This window comes from Vulpes vulpes, chromosome 7 (assembly GCF_048418805.1).
Source record: "Vulpes vulpes isolate BD-2025 chromosome 7, VulVul3, whole genome shotgun sequence".
In the NCBI taxonomy this organism is placed as follows: Eukaryota; Metazoa; Chordata; class Mammalia; order Carnivora; family Canidae; genus Vulpes; species Vulpes vulpes.
Window position 1 is genome coordinate 16,678,700 of NC_132786.1, and position 27,316 is coordinate 16,706,015.

General features: G+C 49.6%; 1 protein-coding gene across 9 annotated transcripts in view; it reads left to right on the forward strand.

Annotated features, from left to right (window-relative positions):
* The window catches only part of LOC140599791 (adenylate cyclase type 1-like), a 220,285-nt gene that overhangs the window by 76,594 nt on the left and 116,375 nt on the right, over nucleotides 1–27,316 (forward strand). For 2 of the 9 annotated variants that reach the window (XM_072764998.1, XM_072765000.1), the window contains exons 5-6: nucleotides 1,106–1,264; nucleotides 13,879–13,955. The exons of 5 other annotated variants lie outside the window; for them this stretch is intronic. In XM_072764998.1, coding sequence (XP_072621099.1) covers nucleotides 1,106–1,202 — 97 coding nt within the window. In that variant the 3' untranslated portion in view covers nucleotides 1,203–1,264; nucleotides 13,879–13,955. Of the gene's footprint in view, nucleotides 1–1,105; nucleotides 1,265–2,884; nucleotides 2,975–3,708; nucleotides 3,965–13,878; nucleotides 13,956–27,316 lie in introns of all 9 variants that reach the window. 2 more of the 9 variants (XM_072764995.1, XM_072765001.1) reach the window with 2 other exon arrangements.

Below are 27,316 nucleotides of genomic sequence, written 5' to 3' on the forward strand. Positions count from 1 at the left end.
TTCGTGGGCGGCTGGCTGGGGTACTGCGTGCCACAAGTGGGTCCCCGCCTCCCCGTCCCTGGGCCCCTTCCTGGCTGCAGAGGCGGAAATGTTAAAAACGCTCAAATGGACCGTGTCCTGCTTTTCTCATTCAGGTTTCTCTGTCTTCTTTTCTGTTTGCAAATTTCAAAACAAAAAAACAAAACAGTTAAAAATAACCCAACCCAAATTTTAACCTCATTTTGTTTGTCTTGGCGCCTCTCATTGGAGGTTGGGAAACGAGTGATAAAGTTAAAATTGAGAGAAACTACGTTCATCACGTGTAAAAGTCAATAGGTATCGAGGACACGTCCATTCAGACTCCCAAGTAACCCGTGGTGGCACGCGGACTTCTGGACGTGCACCGGGCACCCCGGACCCGACGCGAAACACTGTGGTTCTGGGGGCTGGGCCCTCGGTGGGCACAAGGGGGTGCGGTGATTGGCGCCCCGCCACAGAAGGCTGGGCCAAGGGGGACGTGGTCCTCACGGGCTGGGGGAGGGGGTTCCTGCCAGGGCAACTGGCACCCAAAGGCCCTGGAGATGGGCCCTGGGGGATGGAGGTGAGGGCCTGGGAGGACTCCCTGGAGGCTGCGTCTCAGCTGGGCCAAGTCGTACTAGGAAGAAGGTGGGCGCACAGGAATCAACCGCAATTTTGAACCAGGAGGGAGGTTGATCTCTGAGCTCACGGGCCCCCTGCTGTGCTGTGCGGGTGGGGGTCTGTCCCGGGCTGGGCGCTGGTGGGTTTGGCTCCAGGGTGGCGGCCTGGTGCCCTGCATGTCTGTGGTTTTCCTTGGGGAGACTTGCTAACCACGCGGCCACCTTGTCCTGGGCCATTGCTCGGCCTCCTGGTGTGGTTGGGCTTTGCCGCTCATGTGGAAGGCCCATTGGACACACCTGCCATGGGGGCCACCTGTGGACAGACCAGGGTGGCAGAGGGGCTGGTCCCCTGGCTCAGCGCTCCCTCTGGCACCTGACTGTGGCCATACGTCCCAGAGCCCGGCGGGGACCCCATGCTCCCACCTGTCCGGGCTCCCTCACGGGTGTACACGAGGGCCCAGCTCATGCCCGTGACCTGTTTCTTGCAGGTCAGTGGCCGAGACCACTGAGGTGGACCTGAGCATGCATGTGGGGCTGCACACCGGCAGGATCCTCTGCGGGGTCCTCGGCCTGCGCAAGTGGTAGTACGACGTGCGGTCCAACGACGTGACCTTGGCCAACATCATGGAGGCCGCTGGCCTGCCTAGGTGAGTCAAGGGGAGGCGATGCGCTCCTGGCCAAAGGACTGGTGCACGTGCTTCTCGGAGCCACCTGGGAGGGCTTGCGGGGGCCCCCAGGACCCCCGTCCTCTGCCGGAGCCGCAGTGGAGAGAGATGAGGTCCGCGGCTCGCACCGCCTGGTGCTGTCGCTTCTCTCTGCTTGTCCCCTGCCAGACTGGAGGAGCCACGGGGGCAGATTGTGTCCCCCGTTCAGCATCGTCGTAGGAACCCGCCACCGCTTGGCCAGTTGGCTGCCAAATGGGAACAGGGTATCCACCCCCCAGGCCGCCCCTGCCTCTGAGCCCCGCCTGCACACTCCAGGCCGCCTCCCGCTTCAGCCTCCGTGCACTCGGGGCACAGCTTGCTGACCGTCGGCCAGTGGCCCTCCAGTCACCAGAGGCCACCAGAGGCCAGGCCTGGGCAGTGCCCCCAGGGGCTCCTGATGTCCACAGCGGGAGGAACCCCCACCCCCCCCGTGTTTGCTGAGCGAATGCGTGAGCTGCGTGTGCCTTGTTGGCCGGGCGAGAGTCCGCAGGCACATCTCAGTCCTGGCTGGGGGCGGACCCGAGATTGGACAGGGAGGGAGGTGGCCAGCGCCAGGTGTGAGCAGTCGGGGCTGGCGCCACTGCAGGGGGCTCCTCTCCCCGAGATCTGGGGGCCCAGTGTGTCTGCGCGGCGTGGGAGCATCGGGCTCAGGAATCCCGAATGGAATCTGGAACCAAGGCTGGGCCTTGGGAGCTGCGTAGGACGTGGAAGGCCAGCTGGTGAGGATAGGAGAGTCGGGACTTCCCCAGGGTAGGGCCGCGGAGGGGGCCGGCCCTGGTTGGCTGCGGGTCTTGTCAGCGTCTTGTGCCGGGTCCCTGCGGTCTTTATTTTAGTTTTTGTTTTGAATTTCGCGAGCGTGAATCTAAAAAGGACTTTGTGCTTTTATCCACGAAGGTACGTGTTGACTATTGCAAAATGTATTTAAGCTGCCTTTTTTCTTTTAAAAAGATTTTATTTATTTGAGAGAGAGCAAGAAAGCACAATTTCGGGGATGGGCAGAGGGAGTGGGAGAAGCAGACTCCTTGCCGAGCGGGGAGCCTGACGTGGGACTCGGTCCCTGGACCCTGAGATCATGACCTGAGCTGCCCAGGTTCCCCCAAAGAGATTTAAAATAAAATTTCTAGTAACAAAACAGCGTAAAACCTATGTGAATAACCTAGAACTTAAAGTACCTAAAAAAGACACAAGGACGTGTCAATACTAGTTATTTAATATAATAAATAACAACATATAAACTTAAAAAATACATAACATAGTAAGGATTTAATGCAATAAAAATATCAAATTAATCCCTTCATTCCAGTGCCAGAGTCACAGCGTGGGGCACAGGGTGGCAGGTGTGGTTGTTTTTCACTGAAAGACAGTAGTTTTTGTTTCTTTTAATTTTGGCAGCTTCGACCTGGGAGAGGAAGCCTGGGCATAGCTGAGATGTGTGGAGGGGGGGCCTGGGTGGGGAGCCAGCGGCACCAGGGCGCGCGGCCCATTCTGTGCTGTGACCGTTCCTGCGACCGGAACCAACTCTAAGAAACGCCTGTGTTCACAGTAATATGTTTTATTGTCCAGTGTTTTCCCGGATGCCTGACCCTCCAGATCCACAACGTCTTGTGTATTTTCATAGTGGTCTTGATCTACTCCATGGCCCAAGGATGTGTGGTGAGCATGTCCGCAGGCAGCAGGGTGTAGCAGGGGGAGCCCCGCGAGGTGTGCGGGGCTGAGGGGGGCTGACTCCGGGTGAAGGGACACCCAGCCCCTCCCCAGTGCACAGTAGAAGCTGAGGCAGGAGTCAGGGCAGGGGTTGGGGCGCTGAGTACCAGGAGGGAGGCAGGGCCGCAGTGACAATAGGGGAGCCTGAGAGGGCACGGGTGGTGTGGGGGGGCGAGGGGGTCTCTTGCTTCTTCCAGCATACACTGGGGGGAGCCTTGAGGGCAGAGCAAGGGGGGGGTCGGGCAGCACCTGGGGGCATCCCCTCCTTCCCACAGGAAGCTGTAGCAGCAGGTGGGCGGGGCAGGTGGGGCTGAGGGCAGCTGGTCCTGAGCCCCAGTCTCCCTGCCACCCCTGCCCCTGTCTCAACACCCCTGCCCCTCCACCCCTGCTCTTCTGCCCCTGCCCCCTCTGCCCCTGCCCCCTCCACTCCTGCCCCTGCTGCCTCCACTCCCCACCATCCCCTCCACCCCTGCCTCTTCTTGACCCTGTGTCCCCTCTGCCCCTGTCTCTTCCACCCCTGCCTCCTCTGCTCCCTCCCCCCCCGCCCCTTCTCCCCTGTCCCCTCTACCCCTGCTTGCTCTGGCCCTGCTTTCTCTGCTCCTCCTCCCCCTTCACCCCCGCCCCCTATGCCCCCTCCACCTCCCCCTCCAACCCTGCCCCCTCCACCCCTCCACCCCCTCCAGGTGGGCTGTCTGCCCTGGGCCTGGAGCTCCAGCCCCAACAGGACCCTGGTGGTCCTGACGCCCGGTGGCCAGAGCGCACTGCTGCCCGCTGTACCCTGCGAGTCTGCGCCCACGCCCTGCCTTGCGGCCTGGTGGGCACGCTCCTACTGGCCATCTTCCGGCGAGTGTCCTCCCTGCCCAAAATGATCCTACTCCTCGTGCTCACTGCGTCCTACATCCTGGTCCTGGAGCTCAGCAGCTACACCCGGGCCTCGGGGTAGGTGCGCTGCTGCCGTGCCCCCTGGACGCACATGTCGGGCGCTGCCTGATTCCGCGGCTTCTCCGTGTGTCCGTTTGGCCAACGAGGCCTCGGTTTGGACGGGAAGTGCTGCAGCCGGGCAGGTGGCAGGTGCTGCAGACTGGTCTGCCCCGGGGGCACGTGGATGGGTCTTGGGCCCTCTGTACTGAAGAGGTTTACCTCCTCCCCTCCCCCACCTCCCCCTGGGGCAACGCGGTGTCCGGGCTCAGCTTCGAGCCCATCATGGCCATCCTGCTGTTCTCTTTCACGCTGGCCCTGCACGCCCGGCAGGTGGACGTCAAACTGCGGCTGGACTAGCTCTGGACGGCACAGGCAAGAGGCCCTCCGTGTGCTCCACGGAGGGTGGGGTGCGGCAAAGGAGCCCCTGGGGAGGGGCCGTGCCGGTGGAGGGGCTAGTGCTGGGGCAGGACGGGGACCAGGGGAAGCTGAGCACAGCCACATGAGCCCCGCCTGACAGGCACAGGAGTTTGGTGGCATCCTGAGCAGTGAGCTCCCCATCCCCAGAGGGGTTCGGCAGTAGGGCTGCCGCGCAGAGTGGCTCAGCCTTTGCTGCGCTGCACGGGACAGTGGGTCTCCCCAGGGTCATGGGAGTGTACAGAAAACGCTGACTCTTGCACCGCCCACCCATGTTAGTAGGTGTGCGCGTGCAGGTATGCGAGCTGTCGGCCCCGAGCCCGGTTAGGGAGGGGATGACTACCAGAGGCGTGGGCTGTGCACCTGCCAGGTGACCAGCACACTGGTGCACGTCTGGGCCAGCCGGGCATGCGCGAGGTGCCCCCCTCGTCCCCTGCTGTGTCCCTCGTCTCTGGATGGGGAGGCCTTCCGGCCTGCTGGACAAGTCCACCTGTGCCACTTGCAGACGTCTGGACCCTGGGTGGAGAGCCTCCCTTGGCTTCCCCGGCTAGAAGTGGGCAGGGGGCGCGCCCTAGAACAGAGATGGTGGATGCGAGCTCTTGGGAGCTTTCTAATCCTGATGTATTACAAAGCTGCTCTCTAGCATCCGAGGCATTTAATTGTGTCTGGTCTTCATGGCAGCCCTGCCCAGGGCATGAGCCTGCAGGTGGCGAGCAGGGCAGCGATGTGAGGTGCTGGGGCCCGGGCAGCTGGTACATGGCCCAGCGGGGAGGAGCCAGGGTCTGAGTGGTGTCCGGAGCAGGGGGGCAGTCGCCTCATCCTGGGAGCCCTGTGTCCAGCCTGGGGCCCCCCTGGGGGCCAGGATGCAGGGAGAGCCAGTGTTCGATGCCAGACAGGTGGAGCCCAGAGGATTGGGGGGTGAGGTCGCCCTCACCGAAGAAGACCATGGGCTGCAGAGACCAGCACGGACACCTGGAAGTGATGTTTGGTGGCCGTGTGGGCGTCCTGTGGCCTGGTCCGGGTGACACATAAAACCTCCAGCCTGGGTGAGGATACAGTGACTAGTTCCCCACCAGGACGGGCTTGGCGGCGGGCCTGGCACGCAGTAAGCCCTCGGTGCAGCTGGGCAGCCTCCGGACGCCGCCTTGTTCATCTCTTGGGACGCTCCACCCGCAGGAGGCCAGTCTGATACTTGTTCTCTGGTTTTGTTAACCTGGGAAAGACAGGTCCCGGCTAAGGATGTCCGGGCAGGACGCGTGTTCGGGACCATGAAGGGTGATCCTGTTCCTCCGGGTAGACAGAGGAGGGAAGACCCGTGTGCGTGCGCGTGTCTGTACCCGAGTACATAGGTGGTCTGCACACACGTCCGTATGCCGGGGAACAACATAGCCTAATTATTCTTTTCTGCGTAACACCGCACTGAGGTTAAAACCGCTCTCTTCACGCTTCATTCCTGTAAAGTATGCGGTTCGGTGGTTTCCAGTGTATTTACCGACTTGGGCCGCCGTCGCAATGGTCAGTGTTAGAGCATCTTCACGTTCCCAGAGAGCCCTGTCCCCAGCAGCGGTCACTCCCTATGTCTGCCGCCCCATCCCCGTGGATGCGTGCTTCTGCTCACTGCTCATTGCCCATCCCGTGTCTACTCTGGGCAGCCCACGCCCCCGAGTCCTGGGGAGACCCCTGATCTGAGGGGCTTGCTGCCCGGTCCCGTCTTCACCGTACACCTGGATTCTGGGTTCTGGGTGGGCAGAGGCCCTGGAATGCTGAGCCCTCTGGACCCCTGTCCAAGGGGCTGGGACGCCCTAGGGGGCGGGTGTACAGTGTTGGCTGGAGTCTCCCTGCAGACCGGGGAACGCACCCGATGCTGGCTCTGTCCCAGAAGGGACTTGAGCTGCCACCGTCATCCCACGTGAGGGCCCGAACACAACCTAGATTGGGTGGGTCAGGGGTAGGACCCTCAGCTCACCTGAGATGGGCTGGTCTAGGGCCCCGGCAGGCGCCCCGAGGCAGGCCACCAGACAAGACTCAGGGCCTTCAGCCAAGGGACCCGGCCGGCCCTCTGTGACCGTGCCGGGAGGGGTCCAGCCGCGTTCTCCCTGCGCCTGCTGATGCTCCGCCCTAGCCAAGCCCGGAGGTGTCAGGTCGGAGCCGCTTCCAGACAGTCGGCCGCATACGTGGGCTCCCAGAAGTGAGACCCGACCGCTGCTGTTTGCCACAGCCTCACCAGGTGATGGAGCACAGCGTCTCTCGTGGGCTGTGCCAGGGGACTTAGGGGACCCTTGTCTGGCTGCAGCTGGCTGTCCAGGGGCACGGGGCTGGCTGGTCCCTAGAGGTGCCCAACCCGCGGTCAGCTGGCCCGTCTGGTTTCAGGTCTTTAGTTGCGATTAGCTACTCAGCTTGAGGAGAGCAGTCAGGGTGTGCTGGAGAGTCGGGTTGGCCTGGCGTGTGTGCATCTGGCTTCCGGCTTGTTCACCAGGCACCTGCCGTGCTGCCAGCGCCACAGACAGAGGCTGCGGTGCCCCGTCTGGGTTGGCAGGCGCTCTTCTCGGTGCCCCTTTAGATGTTGTAAGCCCAGTGTTTGGGCCTGCCCTGGGGTTCCCCACTGACAACACCCTGGGCCCCCACCTCTCGGTGAGTTTTCCGGGGAGCTCAGTGGCAGGGAGACCCTCCACGTGTCACTGGGAAGGGGTGCCTACATGCGATGCACTGACATATTTTCCCAAGGATGTGTAACAGGAAAGGCCACCTCACCTTCCTGTAAACCCAGCAAAACAAGGACATTTCTCGACTTTTCCCGCTTGCCCTGTGGGTCCATAAGCCTGTCACGCAGACATCACGGTGTCTCACACCGTTGTGGAACGGTCAGGCCAGGCCTGGGGGCTAATTATTTTCAGACCCCGGGTGGTCACAGGAGCCCGCATGCTTGAGCTTCCTCCTCCTTTGTGGCCACCGCAATGCCTGTGTTCCAGAGCCGTGTTTCCTTTGGATTCCGCAGACAATCGGGATGCCGACCTCAGTTTGGATGATAGTAGGGCAACTTGTTCCTGCACAGGGAATGCCTGTCTCGGGAGGGTGATTCCCATCGGTGGTGGCGCCATAGTGGCGGGACTCGGAGGGAAGGTGGCCTGGCTGCGGCTTGCCTGTCATGCGGGTACGGTTCTGTGAGTTGTTGGATTCGCTTTGCCAAAATGTGGTAAGGGGATTTGCGTCGGCGCTCATGAATAATGTAGTTCTCTCATTGTCTTTTATTCATTCATTCATTCATTTATTTCTGTAAATTTATTTTTTATTGGTGTTCAGTTTACCAACATATAGGTTGTTCTCTCATTTTCTAGGCCAGACAAGGCTTTGAGGTCAGAGCGAAGCAGGCCTCACCAGTGGGGACCTGTTCCTTCCTTTGCGGGTTTCTGGAAGAGTTCGTAGAATTGGTACCATTTCTTCCTCAGACGTTCTGGGTAGTGAAGCCCTTCGGCTTGGATTTGTATGTCTGTCTTTAGAGTAGGAAGGTTTTAACTAAAATGAGCTTCTCTAAAGATAAAGGGCCATAAGGCTTTCCTTCTTTTTTTTTCTTTTTTGAGGTAGCTTTTGGAATTTATGTCATTGCCTGAACGTTGTTCATTCGATTATTACAAAGTTGATTTTACTATTCCCTTCTTACCCACTTTACCATTTGTAGGATTTGTGGTGACATCCCCTCTCTCCTGATGTAGGATTGTGTAGACTCTTTTTTTTTTTTATCAATGTGACTAGAAGTTGATACATTTTATTCATCTCAAGAAATAGCTTTTGGTCTTTTTGCCTTTCTCTGTTATTTTGAGTTTCCAATTTCATTGAATTCTACTCTGATTTTTATTTTCTTCTGATAACTTTGGGGTTAATTTACTCATGTTCTCTAGTTTCTAAGGATGATTTGTATTTTCTCTAACTCAGGGGTTTTAGTGTACATTTTCCTCCAAGTCCTGCTTAATTCACAAATTTTGACATTAAATGTCATTTCATTTTCCTTTGGCTCAGAGATCTTTGTTGCTGTTGTTGTTGTTGTTGTTGTTATTGTTCTTCTTCTTTCTTCTTTCTTCTTCCCATGAGTTATGAAGACATACATTCTTTTGTTGAAGATTTCCCAGGGATCTTTCTGTTACTCACTTCTCCTTAGTTATCCTGTGGTCAGAGATGATGCCTTGAATTCTTTTAGATTTCTTGAGAAAGAGGGGCACGTGGGTGGCTCGGTTAAGCTACTGAACTGATTCTTGAGAATTCTATCATCCCTGTCCAATTTTGTGGCTGTTGGATGGTGTGGGTTTTTAAAATTTATTTAAATTTTTAAATTTTTTTATTTTTTTTGATGGTGTGTTTCATGAATGCCAATGAGGCCACCCTGGCCGAGGATGCTCATAGGTCTTCTATGCCCAAATGGACTTTATGCCCAAATATTCTACCAATTTTTGAGAGAATGATGTTGAAATCTCCCGTTGTACCTGTAGACAGAATTTTGTGTGGTTCTACCAATTTTTCCTTTATGTATTTTGGCAATTCATTATTAGGTGCATAATAAATGTTTAGGATGAGGATGTCCTCTTGGTAAGTTGAAACCTTTGTCCCCTTTATTACTATGGAAAGAGCTGCTTTTCCCAGGTAATGTCCTTGGCTCTGCAGTATACTTTACATGATATTATATAGGTAATCCTGCTCCCTTTATATATTTTTCATCATTTTACTTTTAACTTATTTATATATTTTTACCTAAGGTGGGTTTCTCATAAGCAAAACGCAATTGGACCAACATACAATTGGACCTTGCCTTCTTATCCAACTTATAAATCTCTGCTTTTTAAATTGAGCTGTTCAGACCATTTATAAGTAATATGATTATTGATGCATTGGATTTTAATTTTTTTCTTGGTGTCTCCTATTTGTCATGTCTGCCCATCTGTTCTTTGTGGTTTTTTCCCCTCTTTTTCTGCCTGCTTTGGATTAAATATTTTTGTTATTCTATTAAAATATATAACAGCATTTAATGTTCCATTTGTAATGAGTATTGATTACTTTATTAATAGTAGTAATTCATTTGTCTCTCTTGCTCTCCCTCTTTTTTTTCTCTTCCTCTTTTGGTTAGCTGCATTCTTTGTTGTATTATTGCTTTAGGTTTCAAGTTTTTATATAAATTCGATGGCTAACATATAGCTATTATTACTTTCAAGGGTACTTTTTAGTGATCCATCACTTACACATAATGCTCAGTGCTCATCACAGGTGCCCTCCTTAATACCCACTCCCTCTCTCCCCTCGCCTCAGCAACTGTCAGCGTGTTCTCTGTAGTTAAAAATCTGTTTCCTGCTTTGCGTCTCTCTCTTTTCTCTCCCTGTGTTCATCTGTTTCATTTCTTAAATTCTATACATGACTGAAATTATATGGTGTTTGTCTTTCTCTGACTGACTTATTTCACTTAGCATAATACGCTCTAGCTCCAACCAGGATTTTGCAAATGGCAAGATCTCATTCTTTTTTGATGGCCAAGTAGTATTCCATTGTATATATAGACCACATCTTTTTTGTTTTTGTTTTTATGTTTGTTTTTATTAAAATTCAATTTTCCACCATATAGTATAACATCCAGTGGTTGTCCAACCAAGTGCCCTCCACAGTCACCCAGTTACCCCATCCCCCCACCCACCTCCCGTTCTGCAACCCTTTGTTTCCCAGAGTTAGGAATCTCTCATGGTTTGTCTCCCTCTCTAATTTTTCTCGCTCAGTTCCTCTCCTTTTCCTTATAATCCCTTTCACTATTTCTTACATTCCACGTATGAGTGAAACCATATGATGATTGTTTCTGCAGTTGACTTTTTCACTCATCATAATACCTTCCAGTTCCTGGAGGGTATTATGCTGAGTGCAGTAAGTCAATCGGAGAAGGACAAACCGTGTATGTCCTCATTCATGTGGGGAATATAAATAATAGTGAAAGGGAATATAAAGGAAGGGAGAAGAAATGTGTGGGAAATATCAGGAAGGGAGACAGAACATAAAGACTCCTAACTCTGGGAAACGAACTAGGGGTGGTGGAAGGGGAGGAGGGCGTGGGGTGGGGTGAAGGGTGACGGGCACTGAGGGGGACACTTGACGGGATGAGCACTGGGTGTTATTCTGTATATTGGTAAACTGAACACCAATAAAAATTAATTTATTAAAAGAATAATAAAAAAATAAAATAAAGAAAAAAAATACCTTCCAGTTCCATCCACATCAAAGCAAATGGTGGGTATTTGTCCTTTCTGATGGCGGAATAATATTCCATTGTATACATAGACCGCATCTTTATCCATTCTTCTGTTGAAGGATATCTCGGCTCCTTCCACAGTGTGGCTATTGTGGACATTGCTGCTATAAACATTGGGGTGCAGGTGTTCCGGCATTTCACCGCATCTGTATCTTTGGGGTAAATTCCCAGCAGTGCACTTGCTGGGCCGTAGGGTAGCTGTATTTTTAACTGCTTGGGGAGCCTCCACACAGTTTTCCAGAGTGGCTGCACCAGTTCACGTTTCCACCAACAGTGCAGGAGGGTCCCCCTTTCTCTACATCCTCTCCAACAGGTGTTGTTTCCTGTCTTGTTAATTTTCACCATTCTCACTGGGGTGAGAACACATCTTTATCCTTGCACATTGATAAATGTTTAGGCTCTCTTGGTAGTTTGGCTATTGTTGATAATGCTGCTATAAACATCAGGGGGCATATACCCCTTCGAATCAGTATTTTTGTATCTTTTGGGTAAATACCTAGTAGTGCATTTGCTGGATCTTATGGTAGTTCTATTTTAACTCTTTGTGGAAACTCCATACTGTTTTCCAGAGTGCCTGTACCAGTTTTCATTTGCACCAGCAGTGAAAGAGGGTTCTCCTTTCTTTACCTACTCACCGACACTTGGTGCTTCTTGTGTTGTTAATTTTGGCCATTCTGACAGGTGTGAGATGATGTCTCATTATGGTTTGATTTGTATTTCCCTGATGATGAGTGATGTTGAATATCTTGTCATGTGTCTGTTGGCCATCTGTGTGGCTTATTTGGAAAAATGTCTATTCGTGTCTTCTGCCTATTTCCTAGCTGGATTATTTGTGTTTTTGTGTGTTGAGTTTGATAAGTTCTCTATAGATTTTGGATCCTAACCCTTTATCAGATATGTCATTTGTAAGCCTCTTGTCCCATTCTGTAGGCTGCCTTTTCGTTTCATTGATTGTTTCCTTCATTGTGCAGAAGATTTTTATCTTGATGAAGTCCCAAGAGTTCACTTTTAGCTTTGTTTCCCTTTCCTCTGGAGACATGTCTAGGAAGAAATTACTATGGCCAATATCAGGGAGGTTACTCTGTGTGTCTTCTGGGTTTTTTATGGTTTCGAATTTCTTTTGAATAAATTAATTGGTCTGTAGTATGTAAGAAAGTGGTCCAGTTTCATTCTTCTGCATGTGGCTGTCCAGTTTTCCTTACACCATTTGTTGAAGAGGCAGTTTTTTTTTTCCCATCGGATATTGTCTCTTGCTTTGTTAAGGATTAGTTGACCGTAGAGTTGAGGATCCATTTCTGGGCTCTCAATTCTGTTCCGCTGATCTGTGTGTCTGTTTTTGTGCCAGTACCATAGTGTGTGGATCACAGCTTTGTAATACAGCTTGAAGTCCAGAATCGTGATGCCTCCCACTTTGCTTTCTTTTTCAAGATTGCTTTAGCTATTTGGGCTTTTTTGTGGTTCTATACAAATTTGGGGATTGTTTGTTCTAGCTCTGTGAAAAGGGCTGGTGGCATTTTGATCCGAATTACATGACATGTGTGGATTGCTTTGGGTAGTATAGATATTTTAACTGAATGTGTTTTTCAAATCCACGAGCATGGAATCTTTTCCATTCTCTGGTGTTCGCTTCAATTTCCTTCCTGAGTGTTCTATACCTTTAGGAGTATAGATCTTCTACCTCTTTGGTTAGGTTTATTGCTGGGGGCGGGCCTGTCTGTGGCAGCTCTGTGGGGGGGGTGGCCAGGGCGTGGCCAGAGCTTCCATGGCCAGAGCTTGCCTGGCCAAGTTTTGGATGGGCGTTGCCTGTGTTCTCCCCCAGGGTTTTGATGGAATCTCGTCTCACATTTACATCTTTCATCCATTTTGAGTTTATCCTTGTGTCTGGTGTGAGACAGTGGTCCAGTTTCCCTCCTCTGCCTGTGGCTGTCCAGCGTTTCCAGTGGCATTTATGGAAGAGACTTGTCTTTTTTCCAGTGGATGGTCTCTCCTGCTTGGTCGAATATATGGTCTTGACCATCGAGTTGAGGGTCCACTTCTGGATTTCTCTTCTGTTGCATTGGTGGATGTGTCTGTTTTTCTGCCTGTACCATACTGTCTTGGATTGCACAGCTTTGCAACGCAACCCGAAATCCGGCATTGTGCTGCCCCCCGCTGTGGTTTTCTTGGCTACCGTTCCCGTGGCCATTCGGGGTCCTTTCTGATTCCACACAAATCTTCAGATGATGTGTTCCAGCTCTCTGAAGAGAGTCCGTGGTATTTTTGATAGGGATTGCGTTCTTTGTGTAAATTGCCCACGGTGACGTTTCCCAATATTCATTCTTTGGATCCATGAGCATGGAATAGTTTGCCATCTCTTTGTCTTCCTCAGTCTCTTTCAGACGTGTTCTGTCGTTTTTCAGGTTGAGATCCTTTACCTGTTTGGTTAGGTTTATTCCTAGGTAGCTCATGTTTTTGGGTGCCATGGTAAATGGGGTCGACTCCTTAATTTCTCTTTCTTCAGTCTCATCGTTAGTTCACCACTGCTGAACTCATTTCTGGGTCTGGACTGCAGCCAGCCTTGGGTGGCTAAAATCTCCTCAATGCTGGGTTAATCAGGACATCTGGCCCTCCTTCTGCCTTGTCCTCCACTGTCTTCCCCATGATCTACGCTATTCCCCTCTGAGTCTCATCAGAGCAGCCTTCAGTGCCCCCACTTATCTTAATCAGATGAGAATAATGGGAGAGATGACGTATTTGAAGAAGCCTTGCGGGAACAATTGCAAATAGCAATAGAAAGGCCACTGACTTCTGGGCATTGATTTTGTACCCTGCCACACTGCCGAATTTGCTGTATGAGTTCTAGCAGTCTTGGGGTGGAGTCTTTTGGGTTTTCTAGGTGTCCGGTATCACGTCATCTGCGAAGAGGGAGAGTTTGACTTCTTCTAGGCCGATTTGAATGCCTTTTAGTTCTTTTTGTTGCCTGATTGCTGAGGCTACGATGTCTAGTGTTATGTTGAATAGCAATGGTGAGAGTGGACATCCTTGTCTCCTTCCTGATCTTCCTCGGGGAATAGCTCCCAGTGTTTCCCCCTTGGGAATGATAATTTGCTGTGGGCCTTTCGTAGATGGCTTTGAAGATGCTGAGGAACGTTCCCTCTATCCCTATACTCTGAAGCGTTTGGATCAAGAATGGATGCTGTATTTTGTCAAATGCTTTCTCTGCATCTATTGAGAGGATCACCTGGTTCTCGTTTTTCTCCTGCAGATCTGATCAGTCACATGGAGTGTTTGACGAGTGTAGAACCAGCCTTGCGTACGAGGGATAAATGCCACCTGGTCACTGTGAGTAACTTCTCAATGTACCGTTGGATCGTATTGGCTCTTATCTTGTTGAGAATGTTTGCATCCGTGTTTATTGGGGACATCGGTCTATCACTCTCCTTTTTGGTGCGGTGGGGTCTTTGTCGGCTTTTGGACTTGAGGTGATGGTGGCCTCGTAGAACGAGTTTGGAAGTATTCCGTCTCCAGAAGCTTCAGCTGGCCTCACTGTAGTCTCTGTGGCAGGCTCTTGATGGGGTTCAGGATGTTGCTCAGTGGCCAAAGTCGTTCGCTCCACTGAGGCAGGTGGCAGGTCCGGCATGTGCGGGAACCCGAAAGCATGCACCTGGGCGTGCTCTTCCTCCAGGGTGGCCACGGGTACAGGTAGCTCTTGCATGTCGGCACAGTGAGTCAGAGGTGTTACCACCACGTGCATTGGTTTGGTCTCAGCAGCCTGGCTTCTCGGCTCGAGCCGTGACCAGCTCGATCACCTCTGGCCCTGAAGCTTAAAAGGCTGCGAGGTAGGAGCTGGGGCCGGTTGTTGAGGTGGTTCAGGATATTGCACAGGGGCGGACACTAGTTGCTCCACTGATCCGGGTGGCCGCACTGGCATGTGGCGGACCCTGATAGCATACGCCGGGACATCATCTACCGCGAGGGTGGCCGAGATTGCAGGTGGGTCCTCCTTGTCGGGAGAGTGAATGAGAGGTGTGACCACCTCGTGCATTGCCTTCGACTCCTCAGCTGGCATCTGCGCTCTGGCCAAGCACTCAGCACTGACAGCCCTGCCCAGCTCGATTACCTCAAGCCCAGAAGCTTTATTAGGCCCCATCTTCGGAGCTGGGGTGGGCTGCTGACATGGTTCATGATGTTGCTCAGGGGCCGAAGCTGGTTGCTGCACTGAGGCAGGTGACTCCTTTGGCAAGGCATGCCGGGGACATTGATAGTGGGTGCCCGGGGTAGCTCTTCTTGCAGGGTGGCCAAGTGTGCAGGTGGCTCCTCCAGGTCGGGACAGTGAATCAGAGGTGTGACTGCCATTACTCATTTCTGGGTAATAATTTAGAGATCACTAAAACCTACGTTCCTATGATAAGGGATATATGTGTCTGTCAGCCGGCTTGATGACGTTCTTTGGTTTGCATGAAAAACTCTATTCCTCCTACAGGATAGAATTCGAAGAGCAATTTATATTTAGAAGATGTTTATAATAAGCCTTATGGGCTCGGTTTATCGTAGTGGTCTCTTGTTATTCAAATGCTGTATTTTCTCAAATGTAGATTGTACAGTTGTGCCTGGGAGGCGTGTGCACTGCATGAAAGTAGGATCTGTGAGGCACTCTAGCCATCGTCACAGCGTATGGTATTCCTGTAGACACTTACTTAAACCACAAAATATTGGCACATTGCTTTCTTTCTTAGCAGGTAGAAAATGTACATGATAATAAAAATGTTACCTGATTGAAGAAATTTAATTTATTCGTTTCACAATGAAGAGTCTGACGATGAGAGATGTGTCCTAAATGGCTACCTACTTATGCCTCATGCTTATTATATGTGTCAGATTGAAATATTTCCCATCATCCTGGTAAGTTGAGGAGTAAGGCCCCCCTGAGTGCGACCCGAACACAAGGGCATGAGGCTTTGCTCGAGGTGTGGTGCATGGCAATTAGTCCTTTCTGTTTACAGTCACTCCGGGGTGGGGTTCGGGTCTGGAGTGATATCCTCTCCTGCCCTGCCTTCTGTGCTGTTTGTAGGTGGACACATCTCACATTTGTCATTCTCCCACTGAATTGTATATCCAACTACTCATGTAACCTCTCCTCCAGTTTCTGCAAAGAAACATGATCTCACCAACTCCCCCCGAACACACTCATCTGTTTTCTTCACCCCTATGACTTGACTGCAAGGCTGTCTTCCCAGTTACTCAGTCTCCAGACCTCAGAGGTGTCTTTAATTCCTTGCTGTCTTTCAAAACCCCATCCAGTGCATCAGCAAAATACCTTTTATCTTGACCTTCAATATAGATCCAGAATCCAGCTGTTTTCTATTACCTCCACTGCTAGATCCCAATTCAAGAGACCATCTTCTCTTGCCTGAATTCTTCAGAAGCCTTTTGTGGGGTTTTCCTGCCTTTCCCCATGCCCCGCTGTAAGATTCTACACGGAGCAGCCATCTCGATCCACTTAAAGCAAAAGTAAGATCCTATAACTCTTCTGATACCATTTGAAGGCTCACCCAGCTCAGTCACTGTAAAAGCCAAAGTGAGGATGGTGGTCAGAAGGCCTACGTGATCTGTCTGCCCTTCCTTGTCTCTTTTATCACAACCTCTATGTCTGCCTTCCTGACCACTCTGTGTCTTCCTTTACTGTTTCTCAGAAACCCATACAAGTGCCCACTCTTGGACTCATTCTAGCCGGTTCCCTCGCCTAGAAAATTCTTTGTCTCGAATTTCTCTCAGAAAGCCTTCACTTGCTTCGAGTCTGTTCCCAGAGGTAAACTGTTCATGAAGGCCTACATTGATCATTTATTCTAACTGTAAATCCCATCTCCCTGGCACCCCTCATTTCCGTTGTCCTGCTCCATTTTTTCTTTGCTACACGTCTCTTTCTAAAATGCGATGTGATGTTTTGTATTCGTTGCTAATTACTGGTTTCCCACTCTAGAAGCTTCACCAGAGCAGGAACTTTTGCATCTTTCTGTCTCTGCTCTACCCAATGAGGTGAAGACCGTGCTTTACACAAGATAATAGCTTATTGAATAATTGAACAAATAAAGTATAAGATACAGAATTTCCACTCACTCCTTGGACAGATATATTGAGTGCCAACGATGTGCCAGTCCCTGTACCAGCCATTGCCATACAGTAGAAAGCAAAAGTTCCTTGTACCCACGGAGCGTGCTCACGGCCTATCCAGAGGATAGTCACTTTAGAAATATTCATACAAACAAGTGGCTCCAGGAAAAGTGGGAAAAGTGCTATGAAAGAAAATGACAATGTACCATAAAATATCATAATGGAGAGAAGTAGCTTAAATTGGAGGTTCAGGGAAGACCTCGTTAAAGAAGTAACATATCTGATGAACATTATAAGGCTCAGTTCCTACATAGGAAATCTTAATAGCAATTGAGATGTTGAAGAATGTAAAAAAAAAATGTTGATGGGAGTCTCCAAAATTGAGAAAGATTGAAAAATGGTCAGGGCAGGTGGAACATAATTAATAGATAGGAGAGCAGCATTAGATGTGACTAAAGAAGTCAGCATGGACTAGATCACACCAGGCTTTATTGGCTCAGAGGGTTTTGATTTCATCCAAGGTGCAAGGAGAAGACTTTGAAGAGAACTAATAAGCAAAGTAACAACATAATGATGTTTGGGGCTTTGCACTATTAGGCTACCTGTTGTGGGTTTGGGAATGATTCAGAAAAGAACAGAGTTAGGGACACCTGTTGAGTGTGGGGGGCTCAGTCCGTTGAGTCTTTGCCTTTTGGCTCAGGTCAGGACCCCAGGGTCCTGGGATCCGCCCTGCATCAGGATCCCTGCCCAGTGGGGCGTCTGCTGCTTCCTCTCCCTCTGCCCCTCCCTGCCCCGACTCATGCACTCTCTCTCATCCTCTCTCTAGGAGATAAAAGTCGTCTTTAAAAAAATTGAAAGACTTGAGTTACAAGTTGGAAGGCCACCCAGAATGCAAAGATATTAGTTCTAGTGAGAGATGACAGTGGGACATACAAATGTGACCTGGGTGCTGACTATAGAGAAGAAAATAATAAGATGGATGTAAAGTATATTTTAAATTAGAACGGTCATGGGTTAGATGTAGAAAGAGATATGGCTGCCTGGTTTCAGTCATAAGCAAATGGATGGATTCAGGTAGATAGAAATGTTGGGGTGAGAAACAGATAATAACATAATGAATCATTGACCACCTTTGTGGGGAGATGGGGATTAGGAATCAGATGATGGGGATCCCTGGGTGGCTCAGCGGTTTGGCTACTGCCGTTGGCCCAGGGCACGATCCTGGCACCCCGGGATCGAGTCCCACGTCAGGCTCCCAGCATGGAGCCAGCTTCTCCCTCCTCCCGTGTCTCTGTCTCTCTCTTTCTCTCTATATATCTATCATGAATAAATAAATAAATCCTTTAAAAAAAGGAGATAAAAAAATTATGTCCATTGTTTGAGGTTAATCGGGTTCATTTTGGTGATCATCCCATAGTTTATACATGTTGTCCCGTATTGTCCCAGAAGGCTCTGAAAGAGTGCCTGAGTCTCAGAGTTTTGCACGGAATGAACACAACGGGCTAGATACTTAAGGCACGGAAAGCTTGTGAGATGTTGTGTAATATGCACCATCCTGAGTATCTCTTTTCATCCTCACAACAGTAAATGTAGAGTCCGTCTTCCTCAGTTCTTGTCTTCAGGGTCTGGGCTTGGAAAAATCTCCACCTGCTCTTCCTTTATTTTCACTGTGGGTTGTGATTTTTTTTTTTTTTTTGAGTCTGGGTAGACCAGATGGGACCAGGTGAGGAGCAAGGATTTGGCCTACAGCAAAGCTTGGGAAGGAATGTAAATATCTGTAAATATCGCGAGCCCTGAGAGGACAACGCCCACAGCAGAATGTCCATGTGAATGAATCACCGACACGGCAAGCCTGGGCACAGGACAAGGGTAGGTATTCTAGGGGTCCAAACTTGGCAGGGGACACAATGAGAAACGGGGAAAGCATGCAGCTGTGAAAGGTGTCCCCACAACAGGACAGCCACAGGCGAAGGTGGTATTCAAGAGTTCGGATAAAGGTTGGCACCTCATTGTTTTGGAGAAACACACTGAGAATGCAGTTTGGGTAGCTAGGATTGTTAAGAAGCCCATGTGATGGAACAATCAGAATATCCTTGCAGAGCCGTTTCATCACTAGTGTTCAGTGCCCTTCTTGAATTCCTGGGTGAGACCAACAGATGTGCACCAGATGAAGCCGAGCCAAGCCCGAGGCAGTGACGTGCACAGACTGTCGATTATGGTATAGAATGATTCCTCCGGTGAGCCTTCACTCACACCTACTCCTGGGTCGAGCAGTTTCTTGTTGCCTCTGCTGCATTGTTCAGTTTCACACCGCATGGACTGGTGGTCTCATCATCGTCTTTAGAGTTCGAAGACTCAGCCAAATGCATAGGTAACATTCTACTTGCTCTTCTCTTACTTTTAATCATAGAAGTTGCCTAAAAATGTGACTAATGTATTCAAGGCCTTGAAGAGTCATTACTGAGAAACTGAAACAAAGGTGAAGATCCAGAAAGACCGTAACTTTCTGCTTCAAATTCCGCGTGTCTGTTTCTCATTGACTTTGCGTGCTATCAAATCACAACGACTGAGGCTCCCGGGAACCATTGAGCAAAGTATCGTGTGTCATCTAAGCTGGGATGTATTTAAAACACTGCATTATCACTTCGCTAAATAAGATAAGATGTCTTTTTTTCCACATCTGAAGCTAGATGTGGTCAGATTCGTCTACAAATTCCAAAGAACATAGCCTAATACCAGGTACTATGAGCCCGTTTCAAAGCCAAGGGTGGATGATGTCTGGAATTTATGTCCCTGCCAGTTTCACACATCTTGGAACGATATAGTTCCTAACAAGGTAGAGATTAGCTGTCACAGCCTTTAAGTGGCAGTTTGGTACAAAAGGACCATGGTTTTTGTCAGGTTTAATCTGATCGGTAGTGAACTGGCCAGTCAAAAGTTGGTCGAAACAGGCTTTCATTTTTATTCATTTATTTTTGTTGAAACCGGCTTTTAATGGGCTGCGCTCTCTGGCTAGGTTATGCAGCCCGCAGGCAAGGGAGAGAGCAAGGGGTGGGGGTGTCGCACCCATGCCAACTGCAGTGAGGTCTCTAAAGAGTTTTTTGTGGTAAGATGGGGGCAGAGCGGCATTCCAATTAGGGCAAGGGTTACAGGTCTTGGTGTGCTAAGTTAGGGTTGGGCAGCAAGGTGGCCTTATTGGGAGGTTGCTGGCCTGGGGTCGGCCGTTTTGAGGTTCCCAGTCTCGCTGGCCCAACATTCAGATCTTTTTGTTATGTTATAATGGGGCGACGATTCAGATCCGGCTGCTTCCTGCTGATTTTGGGGCGTCGTGGTGCCTGTCGGAGGTGGGCAGGCCAGCGTAGGGATATAAAACAAGTTAGTTGATTGATAACTGAGATATTTCGTGGATTCCTTCCTTGATGATTCGGAGAAAGCAAGGGGCCACCATTAATAGTATGCCAAGGATCAGGAGTGGGCTTAGAGAGAGGAGGAGCCATGTGGTTAGTGGGGTCTGCCACCATTGGGGTGTAGTTGGGCCGACAGGGTGATACTGTGTTTGGAGAGACTCCCGACCTTTGGCGAGGATGTGGAGATTGGTTTCCACTCCACCTGTTTCGTTGATGTAGTAGTAGCGATCTTCATTGAGACACGTACAAGTTCCTCCTTTCTTGGCCGTGAGGAGGTCCAAGAGACATCGGTTCTGTAGAGCTACCTGGGCCACCGGGTTTATTTGGCGTTGTCGGGAAGCAATAGACTCTGCCGGAGCTTCGATAGCCATCTGAGGCCTCTCGGATAGGTCCCTGGAGGAATCTGCAGACTGGAATAAGGGCCCCGTACCCAGTGGCCACCAGGGTTGAGGCCAGGGAGACCCTGACAACCAGTGGGAGAAAGATCACTCGTTTCTGCTTTTCCGGGGGGGGGGTCTGGTGAGGAGGGCTACTTCTGCCTGACTATAGATGGTTAATCGCGGAACTTGGGAGACAGGCAGACAGGAGGGAGGCAGAGGTATTGAGAGATTTAGATATGGAGCCCTGGCACCAAAAGAATCAGCCAATAGCAGCATGATGAGAGGTGACTTTTGACCGGGTGACGTTGCACAGGGATGAGTTAGGGGCAGAATAACAGAAGGGGAATTGATGGTTGAGAGGGTCAATAAATAGGGCAACATTAGTGAGAGAGGGATGAGGCAGGCGCTGGAGGTGTGGTTGCGGGGCTGGTGCAGCTGAATGCACTTGGGGAGGGGAATGGCCACAAGGGGAGTTTTGCCTAAAGAGGCACAGATAAAACGGTGGGACAGATTGCCCATGCAGGAAAGGCTGGCGAGGGAAGTGCCTTGTTGGATAAGTTTTATCCAGGAGAAGGGGCCCTGGTCCTGAGTTGGGTAGGCCTGTAGGTGGGTGCTCCTGGAGTACGGGTGACTGAATCCACATGGGCCCGCAGGAGGGCTCTTAGACGAGTTAGGGAAGGTAGGTAAGTAAGATAGGAGAGGAGGAGGTGATGTTGGAAGATTTTAAGGGAGCAGGAAGGGCCGCCCCGTAGAGAAGCTCAAAGGGACTAGGCCCGACGGCCCTCTAGGGGTGGCTCTGAGCCTTCTTAAAGCCAGCGGGAGGAGGGTCGGCCAGGACAGGTGGGGATTCAAGAGTAAGTTTGGTGAGATGTTCCTTGAGAAGGCCGTTAGCCCACCCTAGGTTACCCGAAGACTGGGGGTGATATGGGATATGGAGTTTCCAGGTAATATTTAGGCTCTTGGAGTCTTGCCTGGTGATGCTGGAGATGAAAGCCGGGCCGTTGTCAGATTGTAGGATCTCCAGGAGGCTGAATCTCGGAATGATGTGTTCGGTGAGTATGGTGGCCGCCACATCCGCCATCTCCCGAGCTGTGGGGAAAGCCTCTGCCCACCCTGTAAAGGCGTCCACTGAGGTTAATAGGTAGCGAAAGGATTTATTGGGCGGCATGTGAGAAAAGTCTGTTGGACCCTTGCTCACGGGTGCCAACGTGTCCCGGTGGACGCCCCAGAGACTCAGACCACAGACAGGCAGATGCAACAAGCAAGAGGGTTTATTGAACGTTTGCGCAAACGTTCTCTCATCCTCAGAGGGGGCAGAGCGCCGATTAGCAATTACAGGCATCTTTTAAAGGCAAAGAAAACGCGGGAGTAGCATAGCATTCAGGTTATGACGTGATTGATTTCTTTGAAGGTCAACATGACCATGTTCAGGGACTTTTCCAGTCAGGGCGAGGGGGGGATAGTTTTCCTATCTCAGAAAAACAGAATGTTTTTGTTGCTTGAATTTATGGGAGGCACCTGGATGGGCTGTCTCAGGGTTAGGCCTGGATCCACTCCCGGGGACGGGGGTGTGGGGTTTCTTCAGTCCAGCTGCCAGTCCTTGCCAGGTTGGTAGCTGTGGAGCTGGTGATTGGGTCTTGGCCTGCGAATTCCCCCTTGAGCATTTACAGTGGAGCAGGTTTTGCAAGACTAATCCACCTCTCTAATTACCTTTTGGAGATGTGGGCAGTAGAAAAGGGGTCCTGGGAACTGGTATAAGGCCTTGGGACCTATGTGTAGGGATTGGCGCATGTCTGAAATGATCATAGGAGCTAAATGGTTTGGAAGAGCGAGTTTCTTCTGAATGAAGATCCAGTCTTTTTCCCCGGCTATTCTTCCCATCTCTTTTAGTGTGTGAGTTTCCTCATCTGTGTAAGTGGGGGGAATGTGGTGTGTTGAGGAAGAGGAGGGGAGCTGGTGAGGAGCCTAAGGCAGTGGCTTGGGCAGTTGAGTCGGCTTTGTTGTTGGCCCGGGACACCGGGTCCTTGGAGGATTGGTGTCCATGACAGTGGACAATGGCTTCTTCATTGGGAAGGCTGAGGGCCCCTAGTAGTTTTGAAATGAGGGGCCCATAGATTATGGGGCTTCCCTTGGTTGTAAGAAGCCTTTGCTCTTGCCATAGGACAGAATGTGTATGTGTGATGAGGGAGGGATATTTGGAGTGCGTGTCTATGGTAGCTCGTTGCCCTTTGTACAGGCGAGGAGCCCTGGTGAGAGCTCTAAGTTCTGCCTTCCGAGAGCTTGTCCCGAGGAGGAGGGAACTGCCTCTAGGATGGCGTCTAGGGTAACGACGGCCTATGCTGCGTGTCTCTGGCCACAAAGAGTATTTGGTCAGGGTTAGGGAAGGGCTGATTGGAAAGTCCTGGATGTGGAGGAGTCAGCTCTTCCAGGAGTTGAGAGCAGGGATGGGAGGGTTCCGGGTTAGCAGAGGGGGTAGGTAGGAGGGTAGCAGGACTTAGCCGAGGAGAAGCTGATAGATAGATGTCAGGATTTTCGACGAAGAGGAGCTGGGCAGGAAGGGATTCTAAGGAAGGAACGTGAGGCGGAGAACCCATCCAGGCTGCAAGAGAGGAGGGGGGCAGTCCGTGGAATAGAGGAGGTGCCATCAGTTCCCATCACCGCTACTGGAGAGGGGAAGCTGGTCCCCGAGTAGGAAGGCACAATGGAGTCGGTCGCCCCCGTGTCCAACAGGAAAGAGATGGGCTTCCCCGCTCCCTGGAGCAGGACCCTGGGCTTGGCCTGGGTTAGGGGGTGTCCGAGTCTGGGCCCCATCAGTCATCGTCCAATCCGAGTCGTTGAAAGGCTGGACTTCCCGGCTCAGGGTTTCCTCTGTGTGGAGGTGCCGAGGATCCCCCGAGACCCGGGCAGGCGGATTTCCAGTGGCCCATCGTTCGACATTGAGGGCATTGCCGCGTTGGCTCCTTGGGATTGGGACATTGAGGGTCCATTGTCCCTCGGTGCCGCATCTGAAGCAAGCCCCAGGCAGGGTTCGGTTGGTTCCTGCATTCTGCGGGCTCATGGAGCCCGCTGGCCGCAGGGCTGCCCCCGAGGCTTGGGTCTGGAGTTGGACCTTCTGCTGGAGCCTGGCCTGCCTCTTAAGTTCAGCCACTTCCTCTCGGGTGTTAAGGACTTTAAATGCCATTTTCACCAGGTCGGGCATGGGAGTTTGAGGACCCTCCTCTGTCTTTAGTTTTCTTCGGATATCGGAGGAGGACTGATAACCACTGCAGTGGTAATCCATTTTAGCGCATCTGTAAGGACCAGTGCGGGGCGGATCAGGGTGAGACTCTTGAACAGTCCGCGTAGGAAAAACATGACTCATGATGCTGGGAGTGGCATGCACACGGAGATTTTCTTACCCTTTCAGTTTCGTGGCAGAAGTCTCTCTTTTTATTCGGGTCTGATTCATAAAACACAACCCACTACGTAAATTTCTCATGAGAAACTTTCCATGAAATGGTATAAGGAAAGAGGTCTTCCAGGTGTTTCTCCCGCAACTTCTGAAGTTCTGCGTTTTCAAGCGTGACCTGTGGTGGTTGATTTTTCTTCTGTTTTCCTTATGAGGAGAACATTTTTAAAGGAGACTGCATGATTCAGAGCTGTTTTATGAAAGTTCCTTAAGAACGACAAAATGAAAAGAAGGAAACCATTTCCTGTAGCTTCACTCTGAGGGACACAACCCCCCTGTCTCTGGCTTGTGACGCTTCCACAGCGCACTCCTGCAAGGATGGGAGCTTGCTGTCTTCTCGCTGGTCTGTGGTGGGATTAGGGATGACCCCCGTGTGAATCTGACAGCGGGAAAGCTCTCGTTAGCCCTGGTTTTAATCTGGTTCTGAGTTCACCTGTGGAGTCGTGCCGAAACGCAGGTTTCGTTCTCAGCTTTGTTCTAGGGGTTCACTAGCTCATGACAGAGTTCAGGAATTGGGTGAGTAGTAGTAAGGAAGCCGTCTCTGTTGGATGAAAAGCGTCTTTATGATCTCCTATCTATGGGCTCATTTTCTAACTTACGAAGCACCGTCAGGGAGTCTTGTGGGCTCTCAACCTTCAATCCGTTTTCACGTAAGAACGACTTTTGCTCTGAACTCCCAGAAGAATGACAGGACGTTTGGAATTTCTGTTTAGATTTCCATAGTGTTGCTGCTTTCAAAGCAATTTTTATTCCTTACTCGGCCTAATGGTTTCTACTTTTTCTTACATATGCAATTGAATTTAAAGTTTTTTTTTTAATTTTTTTATTTATTTATAAACTCACAGAGAGAGAGAGAGAGAGAGAGAGAGAGAGAGAGAGACAGGCAGAGGGAGAAGCAGGCTCCATGCCCCGGGAGCCTGACGTGGGATTCGATCCCGGGTCTCCAGGATCGCGCCCTGGGCCAAAGGCAGGCGCTAAACCGCTGCGCCACCCAGGGATCCCTGCAATTGAATTTAATATAGGAATGCAGTTGACATCCAATCATAATGCTCATTTGTTAGTTAAAGGCTATTTCAGTCTATAACACTTTGATCCCTAGGAATTTAGCTGTGGTTTTATGAGTTTTCCCATATGATTGCCCACAAATTTATATGTTGACCAAAATTGTAACAGGTTTAAACTGTCCAAACAAATTACTTAGCAATTAAACCTCCAGCAAAATTGTAATTCATTTTAAATTTATCACAGAGGTTTGATGCTCTTTCCGAGCAAAACAACGGGACATAAGGGTGACATACAGAAATTCGGTATTTTGCGTGAACTGTTCCCGACAGGACAAAAACATTCCCAGCACTGGGCACAGCAAAGCCTTCCACTAATGTGAATTAATTTTGTAGCGAGGGATCACTTGGGAGGATTCCTGCTTTTGAGTTTTATCCAGGTTTCATTCTCTGAAGCACCCTTTCCATAAATTTGCGTTTTATTCCTAATTTGTCGTACTTCACCTTTTGATATTTAAACGATTCACATGCAGCTAACTGAAGTCGCCGTGGTATTCGCTTCTATATCAGGTTATCACCTGCTACGTTGAGAATTGCAAAGCCAGAGCACATTACAAAGAGTCAGTTGGACTTTGATACCCAAAATTGCATTTACGAGGTTCACACTCCTTTGTATTTCACCAGATAGAGACAGCAACAGTGTTCTCATGTAATGTGTGCTTCAGCCTCTGTGCCAGAATTTATAGTGTCTGGATTTTAATATGTAGTGTTGATCTGTTAACCAAAGTTGTTTTGTTTGGTTTAGTTTGGTTTGGTTTGGTTTGATTTGGTTTGGTTTGGTTTGGTTTGGTTTTGTCCACAGAGGCATGGACACCTGCTTCTGGTGAGTCTTTACGCTGAATATACTTACTCAGTTTGTCGCTATGTATGTATGTATGTCACTTTGAGGTTTTCTCTCGCCAGTGTTACCATTTTTGACAAAAAAGACAGTCTTTGTGTTTGATGTCCTTTCTGGTTTGTTAGCCAGGGTCTACAAAACCATTACTTTTTGATGACACTTCAGTTTTGGCCCAGAATGTCACAGTCTGCATTGAATGCCTCATTTCATCGATCCCTCGTGGCTTTTAATTAAGTTTAGCAGCATTTGAAGATTTTCTTTCACTAAGGGGATTCAGAGGAATCAGAGTCTTTCTCTACATTTTTTAAGTCATTCCATAAAAATATTCCTGTGACGTAACCTGAACTCAAAACGCATTTCGTCAAAAGGGAGAATTAATCTGGTTTGATGAGCAAGTTCCGAATTCGATATGCTTTCTTTGATACTTGGTCCCGATGCTACGCGTCCCGTCTTTCTGTTGTAGTTTTGTGTTCCCGTGCTAATTTTGCATACGTCCTTGCTCAGGAGTCTGGGGATTAGACTGCATTCTATCCCTGTTATATGTCAGCTGGTATTTTCATTATTTTCATCTTGCTTGCTTTCAGATTTTCCCCTCCTTCCCCAACTTTTCCAATTGTTGAGGCCTTTTATCTTTTTTTCTTGCCTGCTTTCTGGGAGTTTTGTTTAAGGGAAATGAACTTCTTGCTTCTTACAATTTATGTTTTCCTAGCCATCTTATGGCCTTCCTCATTACTTAATTTTCTTAGGAAGATGAGCAGTTAAAAAAAAAACAAGATGAATATATGTTTTTGTTACTGTGATAGGGAAAAATCTTTATCATTTCTTGTCGAAAGCATTCTTCCACCCCAAGCATTTTACACACTAAAATGAATCTGTTGCCTATACGGAATGGAAGCCTAGCATAGCAGTAAATGTTTCCCTCAGAAATACAGTTTTTTACTGATTGTTAGCCATTTTGATTTCATTTATTAATGACTTTGTCACTGATCAGAAAACCTTGAGGTAGTATTTCTGTTTACTACTTTGGGAAAAAAATAATTAGGATCATTATTTGTAACTCCAACATAGCTTGTTAATTTTCAAGTTCATCGTACCAGAATATGCGCATGCGTGTGTGTTTGCAATCGTATTGATGTTTCAGAGTGTCTTCCTAAAAATTTACAATGTCTATAGATAGCTATTTCAACATTTTGTGAGGTCTTACTTTTCTTTGTTCTTTTATTACAATAACAGCAAGTAAATAGCCCATACTTTTGGTTGTGTCCTATAAGAATTTCTGCTTGGAATACTTGGAAAGAATAATGCTAGTGTTCTACGAATTTTGTCTTAATCATCAATTATCAACTATCTTTTAAACGATTTTTATCTTGAGTATGATAAATATCATGTAGTCAAAGACTGTTTAGTTTAAACATATAATATTCTTCGGTCGATAGTTTATGAGATTCATTTCATAGA